The sequence below is a fragment of the Pyrus communis genome, chromosome 8 (assembly GCF_041283825.1).
Source record: "Pyrus communis isolate YQ-2024b chromosome 8, ASM4128382v1, whole genome shotgun sequence".
Classification (NCBI taxonomy): Eukaryota; Viridiplantae; Streptophyta; class Magnoliopsida; order Rosales; family Rosaceae; genus Pyrus; species Pyrus communis.
The window spans coordinates 21,050,116-21,076,784 of record NC_142572.1 but is presented as its reverse complement, the minus strand read 5'-3'; the positions used below and the strand labels follow the sequence as shown (position 1 = coordinate 21,076,784).

General features: G+C 38.9%; 3 protein-coding genes and 1 long non-coding RNA gene across 4 annotated transcripts; 3 read left to right on the top strand and 1 right to left on the bottom strand.

Moving 5' to 3' along the window:
• The first annotated feature begins 9,853 nt into the window (after nt 1-9,853).
• Nucleotides 9,854-11,967, top strand: LOC137717952 (serpin-ZX). The gene is made up of 2 exons (XM_068457464.2): nt 9,854-10,711; nt 11,034-11,967. Exons 1-2 carry the CDS (start codon nt 10,322-10,324, stop codon nt 11,802-11,804), a joined length of 1,161 nt encoding a protein of 386 aa, XP_068313565.2. The 5' UTR covers nt 9,854-10,321; the 3' UTR covers nt 11,805-11,967.
• Nucleotides 11,968-13,276: 1,309 nt separating this feature from the next.
• On the top strand, nt 13,277-17,605 carry LOC137716862 (nucleobase-ascorbate transporter 3). The gene is made up of 14 exons (XM_068456224.2): nt 13,277-13,807; nt 14,207-14,304; nt 14,423-14,599; nt 15,187-15,287; nt 15,393-15,468; nt 15,558-15,617; nt 15,696-15,880; nt 15,985-16,081; nt 16,208-16,294; nt 16,434-16,492; nt 16,641-16,732; nt 16,820-16,897; nt 16,983-17,143; nt 17,249-17,605. The coding sequence occupies exons 1-14, from the start codon at nt 13,663-13,665 to the stop codon at nt 17,471-17,473; spliced, it is 1,641 nt and encodes a 546-aa protein (XP_068312325.2). The 5' UTR covers nt 13,277-13,662; the 3' UTR covers nt 17,474-17,605.
• Nucleotides 17,606-19,572: 1,967 nt separating this feature from the next.
• LOC137717833 (putative disease resistance protein At4g33300) lies at nt 19,573-22,981 on the bottom strand. Its single transcript, XM_068457320.2, has 5 exons — nt 22,126-22,981; nt 21,468-21,862; nt 20,889-21,244; nt 20,593-20,798; nt 19,573-20,492 (listed from the first exon to the last, which is right to left on the bottom strand). The coding sequence occupies exons 1-5, from the start codon at nt 22,811-22,813 to the stop codon at nt 19,681-19,683; spliced, it is 2,457 nt and encodes an 818-aa protein (XP_068313421.2). The 5' UTR covers nt 22,814-22,981; the 3' UTR covers nt 19,573-19,680.
• Nucleotides 22,982-23,748: 767 nt separating this feature from the next.
• LOC148695328 (uncharacterized) lies at nt 23,749-25,701 on the top strand. The gene is made up of 2 exons (XR_015965023.1): nt 23,749-24,643; nt 25,466-25,701. It is a non-coding gene; the product is annotated as an uncharacterized LOC148695328 (long non-coding RNA).
• Nucleotides 25,702-26,669: the final 968 nt, after the last annotated feature.

The following is a 26,669-nucleotide window of genomic DNA, read 5'->3' as shown; positions in this document are numbered from 1 at the left end:
CGTCTTGTTTCTCTCATGTGGCTTTTGTTATTCGTTCTGCCTTGGCTACACGAAAGTGTCGGAAATGCTTTGGGATAGGCGTGTTACCCATTATTGTCATTTTCCTTCGGTTGTACCGGAATGGTTTGGACTAGACCTTTTTTTTTAAAATTAAGTGGTTGATTGTCTCAGTGAATAGTCATTCCTTATTCATTTGTGTATTGGGTTCAAGTTCTCTTATTCTTCTTAGTCTAGTTAAAGTAATGTCGCTTGTAATAAAAAAATTAATTGATCGATATTTATTACACGTTTACTTAACATGAGGTGGACAAGGCAAGAAACAAATGTTAGAGAGATTATGTTTTTAGATTTTATTTCGTAGACCAATTGGTGTGGCAGTTGATGATTAGTTTCTTTACTTTTTTAAATCATTAAAGAAGAAAATCAACCATCAATTGCCATATTAAGTGATCTACAAAATATAGTTTAAGTAAATGATCCCCCTGTCATCTCCAGGTTTTATTTATATCATCAAACACATAAAAAATAAAGGGTTACATGGTAAGTATGTCATTAAGGTCAAAAACTTTGAAACATAAATACAATTAGACACCTCTTAAGGTCCAATTGTAATAAGATCATTTAAAAATAAGGTCCAATTAGACCCGATAATTTCGTACATGATTCATTGACGCGACACTGAACGATACTAAAATAACAGGTTTCGTATTAACACGTTATTTAATCGGGTATAACAAGTCACTCGTTAATAATGAGTTATTAACAGATTTGTCCGTAAGGAAACTGTTTCAACCTTTAAGAAAAAGTTAGTGTTAATGCAGGGACCTTTTCGGCCCCTAGAGCAATGCAGGCCCAACAAAAGGCCCGACAAAGGCCCAAATAAAGAAGAAAAATTCAAGTCTTAGTGCTAGGCATATTGTGCTAGGCTAAGTGCTAGGCTCAGTACTAGGCATATTGTGCTACGCAAAAGTGCTAGGCATGCAGTATCTATAAACCTTCATTAGAAATAACTAGGGAAGACCACACATCAGAATGCAAAAGTTGCAAAGGAAACGTAGAAACAAACGCAGACACGATGAAAGGTAACTTGGTACTTTTTCTTAAGGGACATGACTCAAAAAGGTTACATCAAAAGTACCATGAATTGGTACCAATTTAATTGAAATTAAAAACTTAATTATTAAATCGGCAGGATGACCAAGCCTAGCATGCCATTTTTGGATTGAACACCGTACTCCTACCAAGGCTGAAATTGAATACTTGAACTATCCACTACCACTAGGAAATGGGTATAACCCATTCTCACATCTCCCTCGGAAAAACGTCTTCCGTGTCTTGAGGTCATTAACAAGGAAAAAAATATGGAAATATTAGCAGATAGCAATTGTTGTCTAAGGTAAACCTATGGGCATATATGATGTTCTGAGAGGCAGTGGGACATTGAAGGACATTATTCAAATCAAATGAACAAGTTTTAGTATGTAGTTGATTGGAACCAAGATGAGAAATAGTGATGCTAGAATCATTACCTACACCCCCAATAGTTTCATTACCATTGTATTCATTGGGATTAACCAAAATTTGAAGTTCAGGAGTGACATGCGCATTAGCACCAGTGTCTAACAGCCAGGTACCATTGGATTGCTTGTTCAGAGTGATCAACGAGGAGGACATGGCTGTGAGTCTTTTGGCAGGAATCTTACCTTCATAAGCAGCATTCATCCTTTGGTAGCAATCAAGGGCAGGATGACCTGGTTTGCCACAGATTTGGCAAATGATATGCTCACCAGGATAAAGAGGTCTCTCACCATTAGCGGGCTGATTGCGCTGGTTGTTATTGTTGTGAGGATTGTATCCTCGTTGATTGGACAGAGAACCACGATTAAATGGAGATTTACCTCTTCCAGTCCCACGAGAGCGTCCACCACCACGTCCTCGAGTAGCAACAAAGGCATTGATTGGTGCAGGTTCAGCCAAGGAAACATTCTGATCCGCCATTCTTCGCTCGGTAGTCAACAGAAGTGCCTCAAGGGTGAGATAGGTGATAAGGGTATCCTCAACTTGAGCAGCACTTACTGTCATTTCAAACGTAGGTCCTAGATTGTTCAGCACAATTTGCATGAGTTCATTATCATTCAAAGGTTGCCCCGCTAGGGCAAGGTTGTCAGCAATCGCATTCATGCGATCTAGGTAATCTGCAACAGAAAGATCACCCTTAAACAACAGTTTTTAATTCAAATGGTGATTTGTTGTTTAAGGTTGAGGTAGGCATTCTATTAATAAGATAGACAGCCACTTGACAAGCAAAAGACCAAAAATGTGGAGGTAATGAAGCATTTTGTAAAAGTGTGATAGAGGTTTCAATGATATGTCTATGTTTGCTTTTAGCTAGACCATTTTGTTTCGGAGTATGAGGACAAGACAATTGATGTTTGATTCCTTTATTAAGAAGAAAGGTTTGAAATGTTTTACTAATATATTCCCATCCCCCATCACATTGTAAGGTTTTAATGGTTGTTGTAAAATGGTTCAAAACAAAATTGTAGAAACCAACAAAGACAGAACAAACAACACTTTTATTGCTAAGTGGAAAAATCCAACAATATCTAGTGTATTCATCAATGAATGTCACATAGGATCTGAAACCTTCAATAGAAATACATGGAGAGGGACCCTAGACATCAGTATGTACAACTTCAAAGGGGGTAACAAATTTTGACACAGAAGCAACAAAGGGCAGTTTACAAAATTTACCTTCCAGACAAGTAGAACAAATCACAGGTGATGAATCAAATGTAACAAACACTTTACATTGTTTTAAAATGGAAGACATTATAGAGTTTGATGGATACCCTAATCTACTATGCCAAAGTTTAGAAGATACTTGTTGTCCGGGAAATGCCACTGGAGATCGAGTTGATGAAGATGATGCAGGTGCTGATAGTGGAATTGGATACAACCCATCACTGCAAAGCCCCTCGAACATTATCCTCCCTGTGGCCTTGTCCTGAATCCAAAAATAGAAAGCATCATATATCAACCAGCAATTATTGTCCAGACACAATCGATGTACAAATAACAAATTTTGTGTTAATCTAGGAACATATACGATAGAATGTAATTGCAGTGGTTTGATTGGAGTTGGAATACTGGAAGAACCAATATGTGAAATGGATAAACCTTCATCACTAGCTGTTTGAATTGTCTCAGTGGATGGATAGGGAGTAGCCAAGGAAAGATTATTCAGATCAGCCGTCATATGTGATGTGGCCCCTGAATCAGTGAGCCAAACTTGTTAAGGAGGTGTACTTGGAACAACAGAATTTGAGACAGTGTTGACATGCATAGTAGTAGGTGAAGAATTTTGAACATTGGAGTTTCTGTAAAGACAAAACTGCGCACTATGATTCTTTTAACCACATATTTGACAACCTTGAACAGCTGCAGTATCTGAATTCCTGAACTTGCAAATATCAGCCAAATGCCCATATTTACCACAAATTTGACAGATAGTGTTAAACTTGCCTTGCTGAGATGGTGTTGAATTTTCAAGAATACTAGGAGCATTATTGATGTAACTAAATCTGTTATTCCCAAACCTAGGCTGTGAATTGTTGTAAAATTTCCCCTACCCTTGTTCTTGTTAAAATTTGGCTTATAACTAGAAGCATTATAGAACCCAGATTGAGAACCATAAGAATTATTTTGAAAAGAATTCCCAAATTTAGATTGATCACCAAAATTAGACTGTCGATCATAACTTGAATTCTTAGAATCATTACCACCATTCTTGGCAACCATTGCAGTTAAGAAAAGAGTGGTAACCACATTTTCAATCATTGCTTCCTCAGCAAGTAACTGAGAGTGAAGATCCTTTATTGAGATAACATTTTCTCTTCCTTGAATTATATACCTTAAAGTATTATACTCAGAAGAAAGACCATTCAGAGTTAATATCACAATATCATCATCCTCAAATGTTACTGCAGCAGCAGAAAGATAATCACGAGCCTATTTGATTCTTTGTAAATACTGAGAAATTGAATCATTACTTTTCTTGATGTTTTGCAATTCAGATTTCATCTGAAAGATTGTTGTACGAGTAATAATGGAAAATTGCTCCTTGAGACGAGTCCACAAGTCACGAGCACTGGTACTTCCAATTGCATAAGAAACGGCGGAAAGAGACAAAGTGGCAGTGATCAATTGCATGAGTGCCCTATTATGCATCTTTCAAATCTTGAAGGTATTAGTCTCAATTGAATCCCCAGATGCAGTGGAATCAAACCGTGAGGGACAAGGGTTGGTGCCATCGACAAAACCCATTATGCCATAACCTTCCAAAAGTAATTCCATATGGAAATTCCACACAAGATAGTTGGAATCATCCAGTTTGACAGTAATAGATGAAGAAAATATCGATAGAAGAGAGGTAATAGGAGATTGAAGGATCTGAAGTTGTGCAGTCGCACTATAGCTTCAAATCAGAGAAAAACCCAGATGCAAATTCTCAGAGGAATTAAACCAAACACCTGGAGTGCATAAGAAAATGCAAAAGGAACCAAGAAATATAGAGATATCAAGAACCTAAGAAACGTGAGAAAGGGGAGCTGATTATAGATAAAGAGTGGAAGCAGAGAAATCCAAGATCGAAGAACCGTCGAGCACGAAGCCTTGCGGCGATTGATACCATGTAAACTATGAAGAATTCACTGTATCTTGCAGAAGAAGAAAGAAAGAGATAGAGAGAGAAATAGAGATTTAGAGAGAGAGAATATTCAGTTTATTAATGATTCACAAACTTAGTACAAGATGGTTACACATGCTGGTTATTACCAGACTAGGTAGCTTACTAACTAAGCCACACACTCAACTCACAATCTATTGACATTTGTCATTCTATCTAACCATTGAATCATAAACTCATTGTTGAAAGCTAACCAGCTCTTGAAGTCGAGGGGTCAAAGGCGGCAAGGAGCTTCTGAGCAAGAGGTGTTGTCTGCATCAAAGAAAGAAGAAGAAGAAAATGAAGGGTTGGCCTCCAATGGCTAGTTTTTTGTTGTTTAAATGTGTGAGTGACAAATGTACACTTTAGATTAAATCACTTAAATCCCAATGAAGGGCTAGAATTTAATCTAGAGTAGTAAGGTAATTTTAGTGTTTAAATATTGTCTAATCACCAACTCTTTTACACAAGTACGGGTGATGGAAATGTACCATACCCTTACACATTTTCTCTACTTAATGAAGTATGGCTGCTGCATTTTTTCTGCACAACCTTGAAGTTGAAAACCACACTCAAATATCCTCTTAATTCTCTGCCATTCTACCCCTAAGAAACCGATCCAAAAACTATAACAAAAAATCATCCAAACAAACAAATTGTATCATGGCCTCAGAGCTCAGTTTTCTGATCTGAAAACTTTTTGGGCGTAATATATGCAAGTTAAGACTTTTGGGAGCACTAACAAAGTGTCCTCAACAACAACAACCAACAAACAATTCTAAAAATGAAAGGATCCAGCAGTAGCATGAGCTAAAAGCTCCAGTCTTTGATGGGGAGAATTATGATTTTTGGAGAATAAGAATGACAACCATTTTCAAATCCTATGATCTATGGGATATGGTTCAACACAGGTATGAACTACCTGAGATGGAGATTGATGCTCTAGAGGAGGATCTCACAGAAACACAACTCAAAACACTAAGCAGAATCAGATGGAGGATGATAGAGCACTTGGAATCATTCAAGGTGTTGTCTTAGACACCATTTTCCCAAAGACAGCAAATGAAGAAACTGGTAAGGAAGTTTGGGAAGTTTTACAGCAAGAGTACAGAGGAGACACTAAAGTCAAAAAGGTAAAACTTCAGTCCCTTAGAAGAGATTTTGAGTATACAAGAATGAGGGAAAATGAGCTGTTAAAATGCTACTTCGCTAGGCTGTTTGATGTTGTAAACAAGATGAAAACATATGGTGAGGAACTGCCTAATGAAAGAATTGTCCAGAAACTGTTAATTAGTTTGACTAAACCATATGATTCGATAGTGAGTGTTATTGAAGAAACCAAAGACACTGAAACTCTCAGTGTGTAAGATGTGATGACATCCTTAAGAGCCTTTGACCAAAGACTTGAGAGGCATGCTGATTTTGCACCTGATAAAGCCTTTCAATCACTCAATGTTGGATCTGGTAGTCAAGCCAGTGCAAGCAATCAGAAACCACAGTGGAAGGGCAAGAACAAGAAATAGGAGGGAAAAGGGTATCACAACTCTAGACCTAACCAAGGCAGCAACATTAATGCAGGTTCAAAACCAAACAACAATGCAAACGTTGTGATAAATTTCATCTTGGAGAGTGTTGGTTCAAAGACAAGCCTAGGTGCCACAAATGCAACAGGTTTGGGCACATTATGAAGGACTGCAGATCAAAGAATGTGCAGCAAGTAAACTGTGCAAATCAAGTGGAGGAAGAAGCAAATGTGTTCTGTGCTTTTAGTGCAAAAGTGGAGAAAAACAATGAAGTGTGGTACGTTGACAGTGGTTGCAGCAACCATATAACTGCACATGATTCATTACTCAATGACATTGACACAAACTTCACTGGAAAAGTGAAAATGGGAAATGGAAACATTGTCAAGGCCACTGGAAAAGGAACTCTGGTTATCAACACCAAGAAAGGAAGAAGATGCATAAGAGAGGTGATGTTAGTGCCAGGACTGGATGAAAACCTACTTAGTGTGGGTCAAATGATGGAGCATGGGTATTTCCTACTCTTTGGGGAACTGTGGTTGAAATCTATGATGATAGATCCTTATCAAATTTGGTGACCAAAGTGGAAGTGAAAAATAGAAGCTTTCCACTTGTGTTGAAGTACTTAGACGAAGCGGCAAGGAAAGCAAGTGTGACAGGTTCTATGAAACTATGGCACAAGAGGTTTGGTCACTTAAACATGACAAGCCTAGAAAATCTACAAAAGTATGAAATGGTACAAGGGATACCTAAGATGGATCACTGCAATGAAATCTGTGAAGGATGTGCATTTGGGAAGCATCACAGAGATCCATTTAAAGTTGCCAAGGCTTAGAGGGCAACAAAGCCACTCGAATTGATTCATACAGATGTGTGTGGACCAATGTAAACAATAACAGTCAGTGGAAACAAGTATTTCCTAACCTTCATTGATGACTACTCACAGATGTGTTAGGTGTATTTCATGAGGTTCAAGTATGAGGTATTCACAATATTCAAGAAGTTCAAGGCAATGGTGGAATTACAAAGTGGATACCAAATCAAAAGGCTGAGAAGTGATAGGGGAGGTGAGTACACCTCACATGAGTTCAATGCATTCTATGAAGATGTGGGGTTGGAGAAGCAACTCACTATGGCATATTCACCACAACAAATTGGGATTGTAGAAAGGAAGAATAGGACTATAGTCGAAATGGCTAAGTCTATGATGCATGAGAAGAATATGCCTTATATACTTTGGGGTGAAGCTGTGAACACCTCAGTGTACCTATTGAATAGGTGCCCTTCTAAAGCACTGGACAAGAAGACACCATTCGAAGTGTTCAGTGGAAGAAAGCCATCTGTGAAGCACCTAAGAGTGTTTAGCTTAGTATGTTACACTCTCATCCCTCACCAACTAAGGCACAAGTTGGAGAAATCAAGTAACAAGGGTGTATTTGTAGGCTATGGTACCAATAAGAAAGGGTATAGAGTTTATAATGTGTTAACTCAGAAGATAATCCTATCAAGGAATGTTATCTTTGATGAAGACTCAAAGTGGAACTGGGAAACAAAGATAGAAGAAAAAAACAATGTCTCTCTACAACTTGACCTCAACAAAAGGCAAACAAGGGAGCTTATGGAGACCTGAGTTTAAGAAGAAGTTATAAATAATGGTGACATACAAGGGACTCCACAGCAATCTAATATAAGTCCACAATCAAGTCAATCACAGATAACAACTCCAAGTTTAACTCTAGTGAGATTGAGAAACCTAGATGAGATTTATGCTACATGTAATTACTGTGTAGTAGAACCAGAAACATATGAAGAAGCTGAGAAAGACAAAGCTTGGAAGAAAGCAATGAAGGAAGAGCTTGAAATGATAGAGAAGAATGACACTTTGGAACTTGTAAATCGACCAAGTAACAAGCCTGTGATTGGAGTGAAATGGTTGTACAAAACGAAACTCAACTTAGATGATTCTGTGCAAAAGAACAAGGCCATATTGGTGGCCAAAGGTTACTTACAGAAACCGGGTGTAGACTTCAATGAAACCTTTGCTCCAGTAGCAAGGTTAGACACCATAAGGACTTTAATAGCCCTAGCAACCAAGAAGGATTGGAAGTTACATCAATTGGATGTCAAATCTGCATTTCTAAATGGAGTGCTAGAGGAGGAGGTGTTTATGGATCAACCTCAAGGGTTCATAAGTCAAGAGTTTCCTGAAAAAGTGTACAAGTTAAGGAAGGTTCTCAATGGCCTAAACCAAGCTCCAAGAGCTTGGTACAGTGAGATTGATTCCCATTTCACTGAAAAAAGGATTTCAGAAAAGTCCTAGTGAAGCTACACTCTACACCAAGACAGAAAGCAACAACAAGACACTCATTGTCTCAATCTATGTGGATGATGTTGTCTACACTGGAAATGATGCTGCAATGATTGAAGAGTTTAAAGAAGAAATGATGAAGAGGTATGAAATGATAGACCTTGGCCTCTTGCATCATTTTCTTGGCATTGGGGTAATTCAAAAGGCAAACAACATTTTCATTCATCAAAGAAAGTATGCTGAAACCTTGCTTGAAAAGTTTGGTTTCAAAGGTTGCAAACTAGTCTCTACAACCTCTAATTGCAAATGAGAAACCTAAGAAAGATGATGGAAGTGAATCTGCAGATGCTAGTCTCTATAAGAGCATTGTTGGCAGTCTATTGTACTTAACTGCAACAAGGCCAGATCTAATGTTCTCAGCAAGCCTACTTTCTAGATTTATGCAGAATCCTAGCAAGATACATATGGGCACAGCTAAGAGAGTGCTGAGATATGTGCAAGGAACACTAGATTATGGATCAAGTATGAAATGGGGAAGTCAACTATCTTAATTGGATTTTGTGACAGTGACTAGGGTGGCAGTGAAGATGATAGCAGAAACACATCGGGCTACGCTTTCACCTTTGGTTTAAGGGTATTTTCGTGGGCCTCTATGAAGCAACAAAGTGTTGCACTATCCACAGCCGAGGCGGAGTACGTGAGTGCATCAGAAGCAATGGCTCAAGCTATTTGGCTAAGGTTTATACTCAAAGATTTTGGCGAATTACAGGTTGATGCCACACCACTCTTGTGTGACAACACCTCTGCAATTGCCATGACCAAAAACCCAGTTTTCCATCAAAGAACAAAGCACATCAAGAGAAGATATCATTTCATCAGAGAAGCATTGCAGGATAATACAATCAAACTAATCTATTGCAGCACAGAATATCAGATCGCAGACATATTCACATAAGCACTACCGAAGGAGAGATTCAATTACCTGAGGGGTTTGCTTGGAATGACTCCTAGAAGCAGTTTAGAAGGGAGTGTTGGAAGCTAACCAACTCCTAGAGTCGAGGGGTTGAAGGCAGCAAAGAGCTCCTGAGAAAAAGGTGTTGTCTGCATCGAAGAAGGAAGAAGAAGAAAATGAAGGGTTGGCCTTCAACGGCTAGTTTTTTGTTGTTTAAATGTGTGAGTGACAAATGTACACTCCAGATTAGATCACTTAAATCCCAATGAAGGGCTAGGATTTAATCTGGAGTAGTAAGGTAATTTTAGTGTTTAAATATTGTCTAATCACCAACTCTTTTACACAAGGATGGGTGATGGAAATGTACCATACCCTTACACATTTTCTCTACTTAATGAAGTGTGGCTGCTGCATTTTTTCTGCACAACCTTGAAGTTGAAAACCACACTCCAATATCCTCTTAATTCTCTACCATTCTACCCCTAAGAAACTGATCCAAAAACTATAACCAAAAATCATCCAAACAAACAAAATTGTAGCACTCATAACAAACATCCAACAAACCTATATTATTCTTATCACAAATCATCCAAACAAACAAATTGTATCACTCATAACACAAACATCCAACAAACCTATATTATTCTTATCACTATTGTCTTCTTCCCCACTTGGCCTCGCATTGATCGTTTGAACCTGCAACTGATGACCGACGACCGACACCAAGATTTTCCCAAACCTTGGTCCTTACTCTCGTATAAATTCGAAACGAACAGCGGAACAATTTTCTCGCAACTGGACGCACAGCAAACATGGATCTGAGAGAAAGCATCATCAACCAAAACGACGTGGCAAGGAGGCTGACGAAGCAGCTGGTTCAGACCGAAGACAAGCAGTCGAACCTCGTGTACTCGCCGCTGTCCATCCAAGTGGTGCTGAGCCTGATCGCGGCCGGGTCAAAGGGTCCCACCCAGGAGCAGCTGCTCTCGTTCCTCAAGTCAAAGTCCACCGACCACCTCAACTCCTTCGCTTCCCAGCTCGAGTCCGTGATCTTTTCCGATGGGTCCCCCGTGGGCGGCCCCAAGCTGGCGTTTGCAAATGGGGTTTGGGTGCAAAAGGATCTCCCACTGAAGCCTTCCTTCAAGCAGGTGGTGGACGCTTATTACAAGGCCGCACTTGCCCTAGTCGATTTTCAGACCAATGTAAGCTCCCAAACCCCGTCATGTCGTTTCGGTAACTTTTTTTAAATGCTGCTCATGATCAAAGTCTTCAAATTTTTTTCGATTTGATTAGAGATGTTTGTTCCTTTGTTGAACCTAAATTGCAGGCCTGCTGATGCTCTTTTATTCTTGTAGCATTTCAACTAAATACTTCCTCTTCGTGCTTGTTCTTGTGCATAACTTAGCCGTTACGAAATCGTATGGTAGATTTTTTGTTTGTTACTGTTTGTGGTTGTAATTGATCGAGATATGCAGGCTGATATCATTGTTTTCTAACTTGTCGTAACTGTTGTTGGTGCTCAAGGCTGCTCAAGTGGAGTCGGAAGTGAATTCATGGGCTGAAAAGGAGACGAGCGGCCTTATCAAGAATCTACTTCCTCCCGGGTCACTTGACAGCTCAACCAGGCTCATCTTTACGAATGCATTGTACTTCAAAGGAGCTTGGACTGAGAAATTTGATGCATCAGCTACAAAAGAGCATGACTTCCACCTTCTCGACGGGAGCACAGTTAAGGCGCCCTTCATGACCAGCAAGAACAAGCAGTATGTAAGTGCCTTTGACGGTTTCTCAGTCTTAGGGCTCCCTTACAAACAAGGTGAAGACAAGCGGCGCTTCTCCATGCACATCTTTCTTCCACAGGCGAAAGATGGGCTGCCAGCTTTGGTTGAGAAACTTGGCTCTGAGTCCGGGTTTTTAGATCGATATCTTCCCAAACAACCAGTTGCAGTGGGCGACTTCAGAATCCCAAAATTTAAGATCTCATTTGGGTTTGAAGCTTCCAATGTCCTAAAGAGTCTGGGACTGGTGCTGCCTTTCGCGGGTGCAGGAGGTCTGACGGAGATGGTGGACTCGCCCGAGGGTGAGAAGCTATATGTTTCCAGCATATTCCACGAGTCGTTCATTGAAGTGAATGAAGAAGGCACAGAAGCTGCAGCTGCTTCTGCCGGGGTTATAAGTGATAGGAGGATGCCCATGACATTTGTGGCTGATCGTCCGTTCCTCTTCACGATCAGTGAAGAAACGACGGGAACAGTTCTGTTCATCGGTAACCTGCTCAACCCTCTTGCCGGCTGAGTGTTACAATCCCCTGGGAAAAGGCATCATGTGTACGTAGAATAATACGAGACTATAGTAAATAAAATGTATGATCCTTGTATACATGTGCTATGTTTGGTTATCACCCAATCACCCTGTACTTGAAGCAGTTGATCTATTTGTAGAATCTTGATTCTGAATACTTATTTTATGTTATTACGGCCACACACGATAATCAAGACTATTTGTTTAATACTTAAGCTTACTTGTGGTCCCATTATGTAAAAAAAAATCTACATACGACCGTTTGCATGTAAGAAATCGTTTATTGACTTTAATTGAGCTTAAATAATAATTATCCGTTCGTGTTAAAGTTAAAATTTATTTTATTACGTGGTTGATTTAAAATACTGTAAATACTGATTTAAAATTATCTCATCGTCACCTTGTGTGGCATTCTCGTAGAATTTGGAATTATTCACATTGTTTAATAACGTAAGATGTTTCAGTACATGAAAATGTCGTTACATTTATAAAAGGAACTGCAGCGCCTGCTGACCTCGTTAATTTAATGGTGGTTATCCCTGCCCCTTGTCACGACTCCCATGCAATGCTGCAAAGTCACAAGCAACCATCGTTTGGTTCTAATATTACAACAGTACCCCCCATGGAAACACAATCTTAAGCAATCTCTAATGCTCATAACGTTGTTGAAGTTTTGCAAGAATAATTGCTAAACAGTGATTAGACGGTCGGATAAGAGATAGGGTTTATGATTTGATTTGGATGTTCCACCGTTTGCCACTCAAAGTGTCTTATCTACCAAACATATCTTGAAAAATAATTTAGTTTCGTACAAAGAATCATAATCTTTATTTATCATTGACGTAATCAATCATTGCATGTTTTTGATCAAATCTGTATTTATTGGGATATTCATCCTTAAAATCTTCATTTTGTTATAAAACAACAATATATTTATTATTTTTAGAATTTTGTAATACGTTTATTTAATTAGTAACCTTGACATTTTAAAATTGAAAAATCAATATTTAAATGCAAAGTTGTCCGTTTTGAATAATCTTTAACAATATTTTCCTTCTCGTAAGCAAGTAAGACTGGTTTATTTTGTACACAATTCGATATTGAGAATTGAAATTCTAAATACTAAGTTCTTAATACCATATTTTTGTAATCATTTAAGATGTTTGTATGCTCGAAGAAAATGAAAAATTGAATCAACCCATATTATTATTATGGCTGTCGACATCTTTTATCGTAGGATAACCATCAAGTCACACCACATATCCAGAAAGAGAAATCCATCCAAAAAATAGGAAAACGAAAGGAAATTCCTTATTTTCCTCCGTGGAATCATCCCCTCTCTCCCCACCACGAAGGTCTCAGCTGAAAAGAAACGGATGGCACAATCGTGATTATCACAAACAGCAATGTCAATTTGTAGCTAGAGAATGGTCACCACCGTTTACAAATAAGTGGAAGTTCCTCGAAGAGTAAGAGAACTCGACAATCATAACGTAATCTATCTCTTCACTTTCTCAATCCTTTTCTATCTTTTTTTTTTTCTGGGTTCCTTGTACTTCTCGTAAATATTAAGACTTTAATTCAACAGAAAGGAACTTTCTCTTTCATTGCTTGCATTTATTTTTTTCAGATTTTGTACTTTCCTTTCCTTGCAGTTGCTTGGAAGAAACCAAACTCAGAAGACCTTTGTTTTTTTTAGAATTCAGTTCAATCCGTTTATATATATATATATATGTGGTGTTGATGATACCAGAAGTGATAGTGCTTTAACCGAGAAGAAGAAGCTTTTAGTCTTCAGAAATTCAGAGAAAAGATAAGGAAGTGGAAGAGTGAAGGAAAAGCAAAACAAAAGATGGGAGAAAATGCTCCGCCTCCTCCACCACAGGTGGTTGCTCGGCCGTCTCAGATGCCTCTTGGGGCGGCGAAGGGTCCTATTTGGACTCCAACTGAGCAGCTCCACCACCTTCAGTATTGCATCCACTCCAACCCCTCTTGGCGTTAGTCTCTCTCTGTTTCTGTTATTTCTTCGTTCTGGGTTTCTATATTTTTTGAGTAAAAAGCTGATTAAAGTTGTGCTATTTTAATGGGTTGGTTTAAAAGTTGAAGCTTTTGGCACTACTTCTTATTTAGTTTACTAGTTTGCTTTTTAGTCCTAATTTTGCAAATTAATTCTACTATTTTTGTTTCGGATTCTCTAATTTATTGTGTTCGAATCTTTTTAAGTACTGTAATTAGTTCTAATAAAATAATAAGCATATGTTCCATAACCAGTTTCAACTTATCCTGCTTACAAGAAATCGTTATCACTCGAAAATGTTTAGGAAGTGTAAATGTAAATTTCCCATGTTTTCCTGATCGAATGTAACAAACTGCTTCTAATGGATCGAATTTTACAGCGGAAACATTCGTACTCGCTTTCCAGCACTATATTGTGATGCTCGGATCCATAGTTATAATTGCCACTAGTCTCGTGCCTCGGATGGGTGGGGATCATGTAAGTTATGTCCTCTATATCGTAAAGTTTATAATATACCGGTTAAGATTAGCGATCACACATGTAGCTTTGAATCCGTGATGTTAATGTTTGGGTTTTGTTCTCCCTTTGTGATCAGGGTGACAAGGCACGCGTGATTCAGACGATGCTGTTTATGGCCGCAATAAACACGTTGATCCAAACACTCATCGGGACAAGGCTTCCAACAGTGATGACTTCGTCATTCGCTTTCACCCTTCCGGTGATGTCAATCATCAATGATTATTCTGATCGGAATTTTAGAAGTGAACATGAGGTATTAAAGTTTGAAACATGTTATTCATAGAGGATTTAACATCACATTAATTTACTTCTTAAATTGCTTTAAGAAATTTCAGTTATAGACTTTGAGATGAAAAATACGTGGTGCAAACTTTATACCAGTTGATGCAGATCAAATCAAAACGTGTAAACCTTACATACCTGTAAAAGACGTCATGATGAATTTCTGGTTTTGAGGACGGAATAGATTGAAGCACGTCTATGCACTGTTGCGTCATATGCAACGAACTGATGGGGAGTTCTAGGGTTGTGGCATTAGCAATGTGACAGGGACCTCAAACTTACATAGGCTTCACGTCCCTAGAACCCTACCCACTAACGGAGACTAGAAACTCTTATGATCCTCTAACCAGAATAATAAAGCCAATGGAATTGTATTCCAGGCAACAACCCCTTAAGCAATTGGAATTAATCCGGTTTCACTCTTCCCTGTGGCACAAGGAATAGCTAACTAATTAAATCACTAACCCTAGGTCATTCGGTTACAACTATGCAAACCAATTAGGGTTGGACTTTATTACTTGACTGCAACACGTTGATGATTAATGTGTATGATTGCAGAGGTTTGAGACCACAATGAGAACGATTCAAGGGTCACTTATTGTAGCTTCCTTCTTCAACATCTTCATCGGGTTTAGTAGGGCATGGGGGAACTTCACAAGGTACGAAATCATTATCTCAAGAGTGATGCTTGAAGCCTCAACATGACATTCTTCTTCGTTATCATTTTCTAAACTGTCATCGGTTTTCTTTTTCTTCTCTATCAGATTTTTTGGTCCAATCGTTATCGTGCCAGTGGTTTGTGTAGTCGGTCTTGGTCTTTTTGCACGGGGCTTTCCACTTGTAATGTCTTTGACAAAACACTCCATTTCTCTCATCACATTCATAAGGATATTATCAAAACATTGATCTCTCTCTTATGTTCTGCACAGCTCGCAAACTGTGTGGAGATTGGTCTGCCTATGCTGATCCTGCTCGTCATTACTCAACAGGTAAATTTTATCCGATCTGCCACTTTTTGTTCTTAGAATAAATGTTCTAAGTTTAACATGATAATATTGTTTGGGCAGTATCTGAGGCATGCTCTTCCTAGAGCCCATAACATACTCGAGAGGTTTGCTTTGCTTCTCTGCATTGGGCTTGCATGGTCATTTGCTGCTATCCTCACCGAGGCTGGTGCTTATAACAATGCTAAACAGCAGACTAAACAAAATTGCCGTACAGATCGCTCTTACCTTATAGCATCTGCTCCTTGGTATGTACATGTATCAGGTCTCTCTTCTTGCGTAATAAAGTTAATAAATTCCCTTCAGAAGAATTATTCTTTTCATAACACTTGTTATTGCTGTTCAAATGAAGGATTAGATTCCCATACCCGTTTCAGTGGGGTAAACCCATATTCCGAGCGAGCCACGTCTTTGGAATGATGGGAGCAGCAATTGTTACGTCTGCAGAGGTCTAATACTGGTTCTATAAACTTTTTTATGCACTTTGAAAATTTCGTAATTGGTATTGAATCTCGTATCTTAAATCTGATTCTATGCTTAACCCTTGATAAAGTTAATAATATGTTTTGTTGCAGTCAACTGGAGCGTATTTTGCGGCAGCACGGCTTTCAGGTGCTACTCCCCCTCCAGCAAGTGTAGTGAGCCAGAGTATTGGCTTGCAGGTGATTGCAAATTGTCATGCCGCTCCTTTCTCCCTCTCCCTCATCCTTTCCAAATCTCTGTGATGCTTTAAAAGAGCGGGAAACAAACGTTGTATTTCAAAATAGTTAAAACGATTTAGTTGTGTATGTTCAAATGTAGGGTGTTGGCATGCTGCTTGAAGGTATTTTTGGCGCTGCTGTCGGTACCACAGCATCCGTGTAAGAAAGCCTTTTTTGCTTGACATATATGTTGATATTCCCTTTATATAATAACGGTTTCCTAGCTATCGAAGAGTATTGGATATCAACAGAAGAAAATTTGCTTACAAAGATTATGAATTCACTCATTTTTTGTAATGTCTTGCAGCGAAAACGTTGGCCTGCTTGGATTGACACACATAGGGAGCAGGAGAGCGGTGCAGATTTCAACTGCTTTCATGTTCTTCTTCGCTATATTTGGTTCGTTCTCTCCTTCCGTTAGTCATGTCATGACTCATGCCTGGGTTTACTACATTGTGTTTGATAGTGTTAAGTTGTGTCTTTCAGGGAAGTTTGGAGCTTTTTTTGCATCAATTCCTTTGCCGATATTTGCTGCCATGTACTGTGTTTTATTTGGAATCGTCGGTGAGTGATTCGATTACCATTTCTAATCTCGTTAATACCATTCTATCACCGAAAAGTGTTTCACCTTTGTTTTCTCTATCTGCAGCTGCTGTTGGTCTCACATTCATGCAGTTTGCAAATAATAATTCCTTGAGAAACATCTATGTTTTGGGTCTTTCCCTGTTTCTTGGGATCTCGATACCTCAATATTTTGTCTCGAACACCACCCCGAATGGTGTCGGGCCAGTCAAAACGGATGGCGTGTGGGTACGTTACACATAGACACGTTACGCTAAACCCTAGACCCTCTCTCTTTCAACTATGACTTCGTTTATTTGGGATTCTAAATCAACATCATTTTGATGGCTGCAGTTTGATGACATACTGAACACGATCTTCTCATCGAGCCCAACAGTGGCGATGATCGTGGGCACGCTGCTGGATAACACGCTTGACGCCAAGCATTCGGCCAGCGACAGAGGACTTGCATGGTGGAGACCATTCCAGAGCAGGAAAGGAGATGCTAGAAATGAGGAGTTTTATAGTCTACCTGTTAGGATACGGGAGTACATACCTTCCAGATTTTTCTATTATTAGATAACAGAACATGTTTATAAATTGTGAGATGATGTTATTTGTTGTGTTTAACTGTTTATGTACATGGTACATGGGTTTGTTATTAATTTAGCAGAAATATATATCCTAGAAGCCCAAAGGGCAATAAAGAAAGAGGAGAATTGTTCATATGGTCGAAAAAGGAAAAAAAAGATGGGAGAGAAACTTCGGTAGGTCTTCTTAATTAGGGTGCTCTTATACTGGGTGGGATCGGCGTGGCTTCAAGCAGCTCTTTCAAAGTTTCTCTCCTCTCGAGAGTTGCTAGTGAAAGAACTTGAGCTACTAAGCACATTCGACCAAGATGCTATTAAGCGCCTTCAGAAAGATGATCTTATGAAAGGGGAAACCAGTTTCAATCGTCTATGATGAATGTAATGTTGTAATGAAAGAATGAGCTGATATGGATTAGATTAGTTGGTTAGAGAAATGCGTGTGTTATTTGGCATCTGAGTTTAATGCCATTTTGTGTACATAAGAAGGGTTAAGAATACTTAAGTTGAAACAAAGAGAAGGAATGCTATTTTTTTAGCTCTCTTTCTCATCCTGCAACGTTGAACGATTAACAGAATCATATGAAGAACCGGCCTCAGTAGAAATTAACTATGTCTCACCAAAAAAATAATTAAGTCTGAAATCGTTTAATCATCTAATATCAAACGAATAGACAAATAAAAAAGTTAAATGATTTTTGATTCATTGAATGTTTGAAAAATTGATCTTTCAAGGACGTTAAAGGTTTGAAACAGTTCTTATATTCAAATAACATTGCATGACGAGAATGGAAGCTAGAATGTTCAAGTAAGAATGTTACTGTATTTCCTCAAATGAGATATTTAAGTAGAATAGGGACAAAGTGAAAAATGTAAATGAAGAGATAATGATATTATAAATATGATAATGAAATCCATCACTGCTAATCGTAATGACATATTGTGCCATATATATATATATATATATATATATATAGTTCTGGACGACAATCACCTCCAAAAGCAACAAAATTATCAAGAAAATATTGTAACCTAAATCTGCCCAGAAATATATAATTTATACATATATTCATGAATCATGGTCCATGTAGTCTAAGACCAACGGTGTGAACGCCCGAAAGATGAAGGAGTACGACTCTGAAAACCAACTCTGTAAATTGACAAAGAAGCCGGCAACCGCACTTGGTTTGGTAGAGGTCTCGATCTCTCATGGACCCCACACGTTTTCTCTCCATTTCCTCAAGACGCGTTTGCCTAATTTTGAAGATAATATACTCTAATCATATAAATTAACACATAATCATCCCTTGAATATCAGATTTATTCAACTTTTATAAGTATATGTTAATACGATTTTAACGACTGTTTTGAACTCCTCGTACAAATTCATTCAAACCAAAGTGTTTACTTATTTAACAGCGATTGGACTAGCAAAAGGACATCAACGTTTTGTTGCTTAGTACAATAATAAAATAGTTAAATAATTTTTATATTATGTAAATTTTAACAACAATGATTTAAAAAATGAACGGCTGTGATTAAGTTAATCCACAAGCTTAAATTAATCTATTATTTTTCATTTTGGGAAGTGTGCTAAAGTCGTATTAGGGGTAGGGGATAAGTGGGAAGGTGGAATTGCGGGATGAGGGTAGACTAATTCAAACACTGATGTAAGCTCAATAAAATTGGACCCCAGCTGAAGTCAAGTCAATCAGACGTTACAAATATTTCAAAAGTTCTTGTCCTAACTTTTGGCTTCAGGCTAAAGTGCTTGTGAAACAAGTCCTTTTGCTGCTTGTTAGCCGCCAGCTGACTGTCCCTAAAGCAGGGCACTTGCGACGACTTCTGAAGTGTTCAGAAAACAGAACCACAGACACACCACAGTTAGAATAATCCTCTAATTTTTTGCCCTATTATTTGAATCGACATCCCCTCTGAATTTCTATGTCCGAAGTTCAAAGACTAGGAGAGCCAAGCCAGTGAAGAGAAATTCGGATTCTTAGTTTAGTTAGGTGGACTAGTAGGATGAACAAATAGGGACCGTATGGTTTAAAATGTGTGATCCGGACTCCGGAGTTCCAGACACAAAGATTCAGAGAGGATCTCAATTCCTATTATTTAACTTCATATGAACAAATTACTTACAATTTACAACAAAGTTTATACAAATTAACATTGACTAATGGTACAACAATTTGCTCATTCATCGAGCCAGTCCAGATCGAAATGTTTCTCCACCACCTGAACATGAAGCTCCGGCAATGCCATCTCTGCATCTCTCCACATCCAAGAAATATCCTCGTCGCACACTACACGGCGCAGAGACTGTAACACTGCAGCGGATTTCGGCAGATTGCTAATTTGTGAACATTCCCTCATGTCAATCTTTTCCAAACTTGCTAGCTTACCAATGTCCATGGGTAGGCATCTCAAATTTACACATTGGGAAATGTCAATGTACTTCAAGCGAAGTAGCTCGCAAATGCTGGCCGGAAGCGTCTGCAGTGCTGGACACGCGTATAGCCTTAGGATCTGTAGAGATTGCAGCCTTCCCAAATCAGCTGGGAGCTGGTATAGGCTGTGGCAGTTGGTTACGCTCAAGTTCTTGAGCGAAGGCATTGCGTAAATGCACGAAGGCAGCTGGAACAAGTCATCGCAATGATCGATGGTGAGCTCTGTGAGCCGAGGAAAGGCCGATTGATCAAGGCTATTACTTATCTTGCATAGGATTATATAGATTTTCCTCAGATTTTTCAGGGGGATGGTAGATAATCGAGGGACAAATACTTTTTCAAGCCAGAGGCTTCTCAAGTTGGTTAAGTTTGAGAAGACTGAAAAGCCATTTAGTATGCAATTTGATGTACTGTAATTCATGATTATCAATGCCCTCAACTTTGGCATGTTTTCAATGAAAGGAGGAAGAAGGTACTCGTCGTCCGATGAAAAATTCAAAATCAGCACTTCACATTTGGGAAACTCCATCTGGAACCAGTCCATCTCTCTCATTTCACCTGCATTATCGAGGAATGAATCGGTTTAAATCAGCACGAAAGAGTAAACATAACGAATAACCTCATAATCAATAAGGCAATTACTGAGACACGTTAATACCGGTATGAACTGATACAATCTTCGCGTGAAATGGCTGATCTGAATCCCTCTCCCATTCTCTTGGAAGTTCAGTCTCTCTTCTTGGCATAAGCAATCGACTACGTTCATTCACGCTGCCATCACTGCTCAAATGAAGAGCAAGGTCCCTCAGCACATCATGTTGTGTAACAGATATGTCATAGCAACTGCTATATATGTCTCCATCTCTACAACATCAATATATACAAAGGGTTCAAAACAGAAACTAATCACACTCAAAGTAAAAGAAACCAAGTGCCGAACTTTAAGCATCGTACCTTGCATCTTTCACCAGGGTGAGGAGATTTTTGTTCGAAAGCTCGACAAGTATAGCAAACGCTTCTTCTTCATCGATGCCATGTATTTCAACCCACATATTGGTAAGGATATCAAGAGGGATCTTCTTGTCTTCTGGAAACGCACCCAAATCTAAGAAACATGATTTAACTTTTTTGGATAAGCAGTCGAGACTCGCTGCCATTCGCTGAAGTAGATTGTTCTCATGGGACTCACAAAAAGCTTCCCCTTTTGACAACTTGCTCCTTGCATTTGCCCAACACAATTCAGGCTGGTCCTTCAATGAAGCTCCAATCACTTTGAGAGCCAAAGGAAGCCGCTTGCACTCGTTAACAATCTAAAGTTCAAGAAAACAATCAGTTACCAATCTAAAGAAACATGAAATAACCCGTTTTGATTAGCAGAAAATGGAGATTGGAGACTTATGACTACGTTTAGCAGTAGAAAGAAAGTGATTATGCATTATAGAAGCACTTTCTAGAGCTTTTCAAATAAGCAATTGTATTCCAGCAAAAACGCTTATGAGCAGAAAGAATTACAAACGGACACTAAGATCCTACCTGCTTGACCAAATTTTTATCAGCCGCAGGAGGAATGGACTTTTGGCCAAAAGCAGAGTGACAAAACAGAGAGAGTGCTTCTTCTTCCCTCAACAACTCAACATCATAAGTGGCATCGAGAACGTTTGGGAATTTGATACGTGAGACCACAAGAAACTTGCAGCCCGGGATCTTAAGGAGCAGCGGGTCAAGCACTGCCAGTGACCACACATCATCCAAAACCACCAGAGATTTCGTTACGGTTATCCATTCATACTGCAAGTTCCATTGGGGAAGCACAGAATTGGGACTGAGAATTTGGGTGCCCATGATGAACTGCACAATCTTGGCCTTCAACTGGTTCACATCTGGAGACTGTGACACTGTCAGGAACAGAATCCTCTCATTGAAATAAGCTGCATTCGAACGGCAACGAACACAAAACAGAGTCAGTGTTTGATTCTAAAGAAAACTCAAATTCTAGAGAACCCATTAAAGCGAATTCAAGTTCTATAAAAACGCTTCTGACAACATTTGGCGAAAAAGTCATTATATCATCTGAAAAGTACTTGAATTTTCAATACAAATTTCAACATGTTTCTAATAAAGTAAAAGCACTTCTAGCAAAATCGATTACGATGACAAGCAAGCAATCCGAAACAGGCACTTAGTTACTTACATCTAACTTGATCATCCTTGCAAAGCTCTCTAGCAAGAGTGGTTTTTCCAGAGCCACCAATCCCACAAATCCCAACGACCCTCAAATCCTCCCTCCCAAAAATCATTCCCTTCACCGTCTTCATCCCCACCCCTAATCCCAACACCACCGAACTGCTCACCTCCCACTTCATCTGCCCTTCCTCCTCAACCCTCCTCACAGCCTCCTCCATCCACCCGCCACCGACACCCCCGCCCCCGCAAGTCCCAAGCCGCTGTTCCAGCACCCGGTTGGACCAATCAAACCGGTCAAGCCGCTGATCCACCTCCGCCCTAATGTGGTGGACGTCGGCCAAGATATGGACCTGTAATGGGCCCTGAAGAAATCTTGACACTGTCTTCTCCAAAGCTTCCATCTTTTTCGCCAATTGGACGTGCGTGTAAAAGTGCCAGCGCGGTGTCATGAGGACTTTTCGGACCAGTTCGAGGCCGTTCTGGAGAACTTCCGACATGCGATCGAGCTGGAACTGCCGTTCGGCCGGTAGCTCGACGCCGGAGTACTTGATTTCTTGGATTATGGGGAGGAGCTGCTCGACTGAGGTTTTGAGTTCCTCGGCGGTTCCTCTGCTGCTGCATAACTTGAGGGAGATGGCGGCGAATAAATTTTTCAGGAGCTCCGTCGTGATCTCGCCGACGAAGAAGTCCGCCATTGCCCTTGTTGGTGGTGGTGGGAGCTGTGCGACTATGGCGGGTGAAATGATTAGCCTTGTTATGGAGAGCGCGCTTCGACGATGGTTCTCAGATATGCTCCATGCCTTTTAAAACGTTGTTTTATAATTTGTGACGTGTGTAATTAGTCAACTAACTATTTAAAGATTGGTTTTTTCAGCCATAACCTTTGATAATATATACCATTTGTCAAAAGATTTTAAAAACTCTATTTAAAACTAATTTAATATATTTTTGGCAAAAAATAAATGTAAAAAGGAAAACTTGATATAAGTTCAAGTTTTTGAGCCAATAGTATGAATAGTCTAATTTATTAAAATAAGTCAAATTCCTTAAATTTAATTATTTAATTATTAATAATTATTTCTTCAATGATAAGATTTATTAAAAATCAAATTTCTTCCTAATTATCAATTTGATATTTTTTTTTTTTTTTTGCTATTTCTTGTTGTTCCTTCTGCTTTAAACCCTATTTATAGATTTTATTTTTAATTTTTATGAGCAACCTATATCTCATGTTGATTATATTTATATACCTATATGATAAATTCTTTTTTATAATCGACCTGTCAAAGATTCATGTGCCCTACTTCTAGGTGTATTATATTTTTCTAACTTTTAGTTGGGTTTCATATGTTGCTTATAGGTATAATATATATTCATATATATTTTTTGCTTGAGTTAGGATATAATGTTTTGCAAATAGATTTATGTTAGTATATTAGGTTTTTTTGTTATAAGATATTTGTGACAGTCCGTCCTGAATTATTCGTACCGTAAGTGTGAAATGGTGATTTTGCCCTTGGTGGGTATTTGTCATTTTGGGGTGATTGTTTTGTGGTTTTGTTGGTTGCATCTGGACCACACCCACACCCACATCATCTTCTCCTGTGTCTCTCTCTGTCTCGAACTCCCTCTCTCTCTCTCCCCTTCTCACTTGTACGGACGAGGTTCAAAACCCTTGCAAACGTTGCAGATCGAAGTGAAAAATTGTACCTTTGTGTTCGTGAGGACCATACGAGTTCAACCATACCAATTTCAGGTAAGGAATCCTTCGATTTCACGTCGAACCAGGAATCTCTGATTTGGTCACTGTTCATGCACACGTGAATTATTGATTTTCAGGGAATTTGAAGTTTTTAGGAAGCTTAGTGAGGTTCTTAGGAAGCTCGGGGTGGTTCGTTGGAAGGAATTGGACATCGGGATCATGAGTTACAAGTTTGGCCGATTTTTCTAGAATTTTTCCAGCGAGATCCTATGATCTTTGAGGTTTCAAACAGGTATAACGTTGTTCTACTCATCTCCAGCTTTCCATTGGTGCAAATTTCATAGAAATTGGTGAAGAAACGAGTGAGAACGAAGGGTTTGAAGTTTTTCCAGGTTTCCGACGATCGGCGTCTCGCCGGAGAAGATGAAGGAATATTCCATCAGTTTGGACGGAATATTTTGACGCATTCAGTCAGATTTAACGGAATCTATTAGGGTTTAACAGAATATTCCTAACGACATTAACTGACGCCGTCAGTGTGCCTGGCACGTGGCCGTGCGTGGGAGCGTGTAGGGCCGTGCCCTCGCCGGCGCGTGGAGCCTCGAAAAATTATTTTAAAAATATGGGGATGTTCATGAGGTTGAGTAGATCACGTTGGTGTATTCACACACCCCATTTGAGCATTGTATGAGAAGTTATTACCTAGTTTTGGTTATGTGCTTTAAATTGATGTTTTTATAGTTGTTTTGCATATAAGTGAGACCTATCCTGAAGACGAGCGCAATCACTCGAGGCAAGGGGGTTATGACTCTTCCACATACCAGTGAGTGGGCTTTTAGTTTTCCGTATGCCTATTTATTTATGCCATGCCTATTTATTTATGTATGCCTATTTATTCATGCCTATTTATTTTTCCCAGAAAATGAAATGGAATGTTTATATGTTTTAAATGCCATGCATAACGTTTGCCTATTTATTTATGCATTAGTAGTTGTATATATGTATGTTTAGTCCTGCGGACGCACAGGTAAGTGCCAGGTAAGTTTATAGTTTATGATTGTGCATTAATGGTTATATGAGATGCATAGAGAGCTCATAACTTGCACCCTCGGTTTTGGGGCTCCCGCCCAGAGTAGGGCACAGTCATTCACGTGATGTTCACCTCCCGCACCACATGTTCATCTTGGATCCAAGTTAGCATAGTCCTGCCGTACAAACCACTATAGATGGTTCCAACTCGTAGGTGACCCGTGATTATTCACCCAGTCTTCAAGTGATCGTAGCACTTGAGCATATTTATTTACACCCAATCCTATCGTACAGACCACTTTAGGTGGTTCCTACTTGTGTGCAGGTATAGTTAGTGAGTTGGGGATTTGAGCTCTGGATTCAGCCATACAGGTCACGTTAGGTGACTCCGGCTGACATGTTACTTGCATTGATTGACATTACCTGGGTTACTTACAGTTTATGTGGAGGCGTTCGACATGACATATTTCTGAACACGTTTTCGATATATGTGTATATTCTATTTTCTAGAAAACTATACAGGTTTTACGGCGAGGGCTTAGAACTTTTGTTAATGAAATGATTTTGAAAAACTTTGTTTTTGCCTACTCACACTTTCTGTTTTGCGCCCTTCCAGGTTCTAGTTAGAAGCAGCTTTGGTGGTTCACGAGGACTTGACAGTGGTTCTGACAGAACATCACACATGTAGGATTCACCTTTGGGGTGTTGTGTAATTAGTATTCGTTCTTCTGGACTGCACTTAGGCTTTCTGTGCTCTGATTATGTTTATCCCACTTAGTCTCACACTAGTGTGTTACTTTAACTAGTTTATTTAGTACTTTGCTTTTTATTTATTCGTACTTTTATTATTAATTTTGCTTCGCATTGTGCACATGGTTACATCACTCTCACGTGACGACCAGCACACCTCGATTCCGATCAGGGTGTGTCAATATTAATTAGATTTTTTTGGAGTTGGAAAATACATAATATTAGAAGATTTTAATTGATTTTTAATATTTTTAGGAAATGTAAAATGAGTATACAAGAAATAAAAAAAACATGTAATTAGATAACTGGACTCACTTCTAAAAACCATTTATGATTTTGGATCCGGATCTAAAAGCCCCATGTAAAGAACAATAGTAAATAATGCGATGAAGAGCTCAACACCTCTTTCTTCCTCCCCTCATTTTCCACGGTATTCCTACCCCAACCCTAATTCTCTCTTCCCCCATCTCACTCTTCTCTGCGATTTATCTTTATTCCGTCCCCTCTCACCCCCTCCCCAAACCCTCTCCATTGCTTTTTCTTCTAATTTTCAATTGCAATAGAAAATGTAGTTAGAATTTTCAATTTTGATGTTATTGTGTTGAATATAATTAAATTTGGTGTGGGGAGATAGATAGAGACATAGGAATAAAAGAGAGGAAGAAAACAAGGGCAGCATATATATATATATATATATATATATATATATATATATATATATAAAGATACTGATTTATTGTCAATGGCTGGGGTTGGTGGCGTTATAGTTGTTGGTTTGATTTTGAGTTTTTCATTCCTTTTGTTTTTACTTTTTTTTGTTGTTGAGTTTTTCAGTCCTTTTGTTTTTACTTTTTGCAATGTGGATGGAAAAATAAGACAATAGAATGGGCCTAGTAGCACCTTTTGTTTTTACTTTTTGCAATGTGGATGGAAAAATAAGACAATAGAATGGGCCTAGTAGCACTCTTTTTTATACAAGCTATAGTGGGGGAAGGGGAGTTGGATTCTCGTATGCAAGGATGTATATTTTGACTAATTGAGTTACACGTCATTTGCTATCACAACAGAAC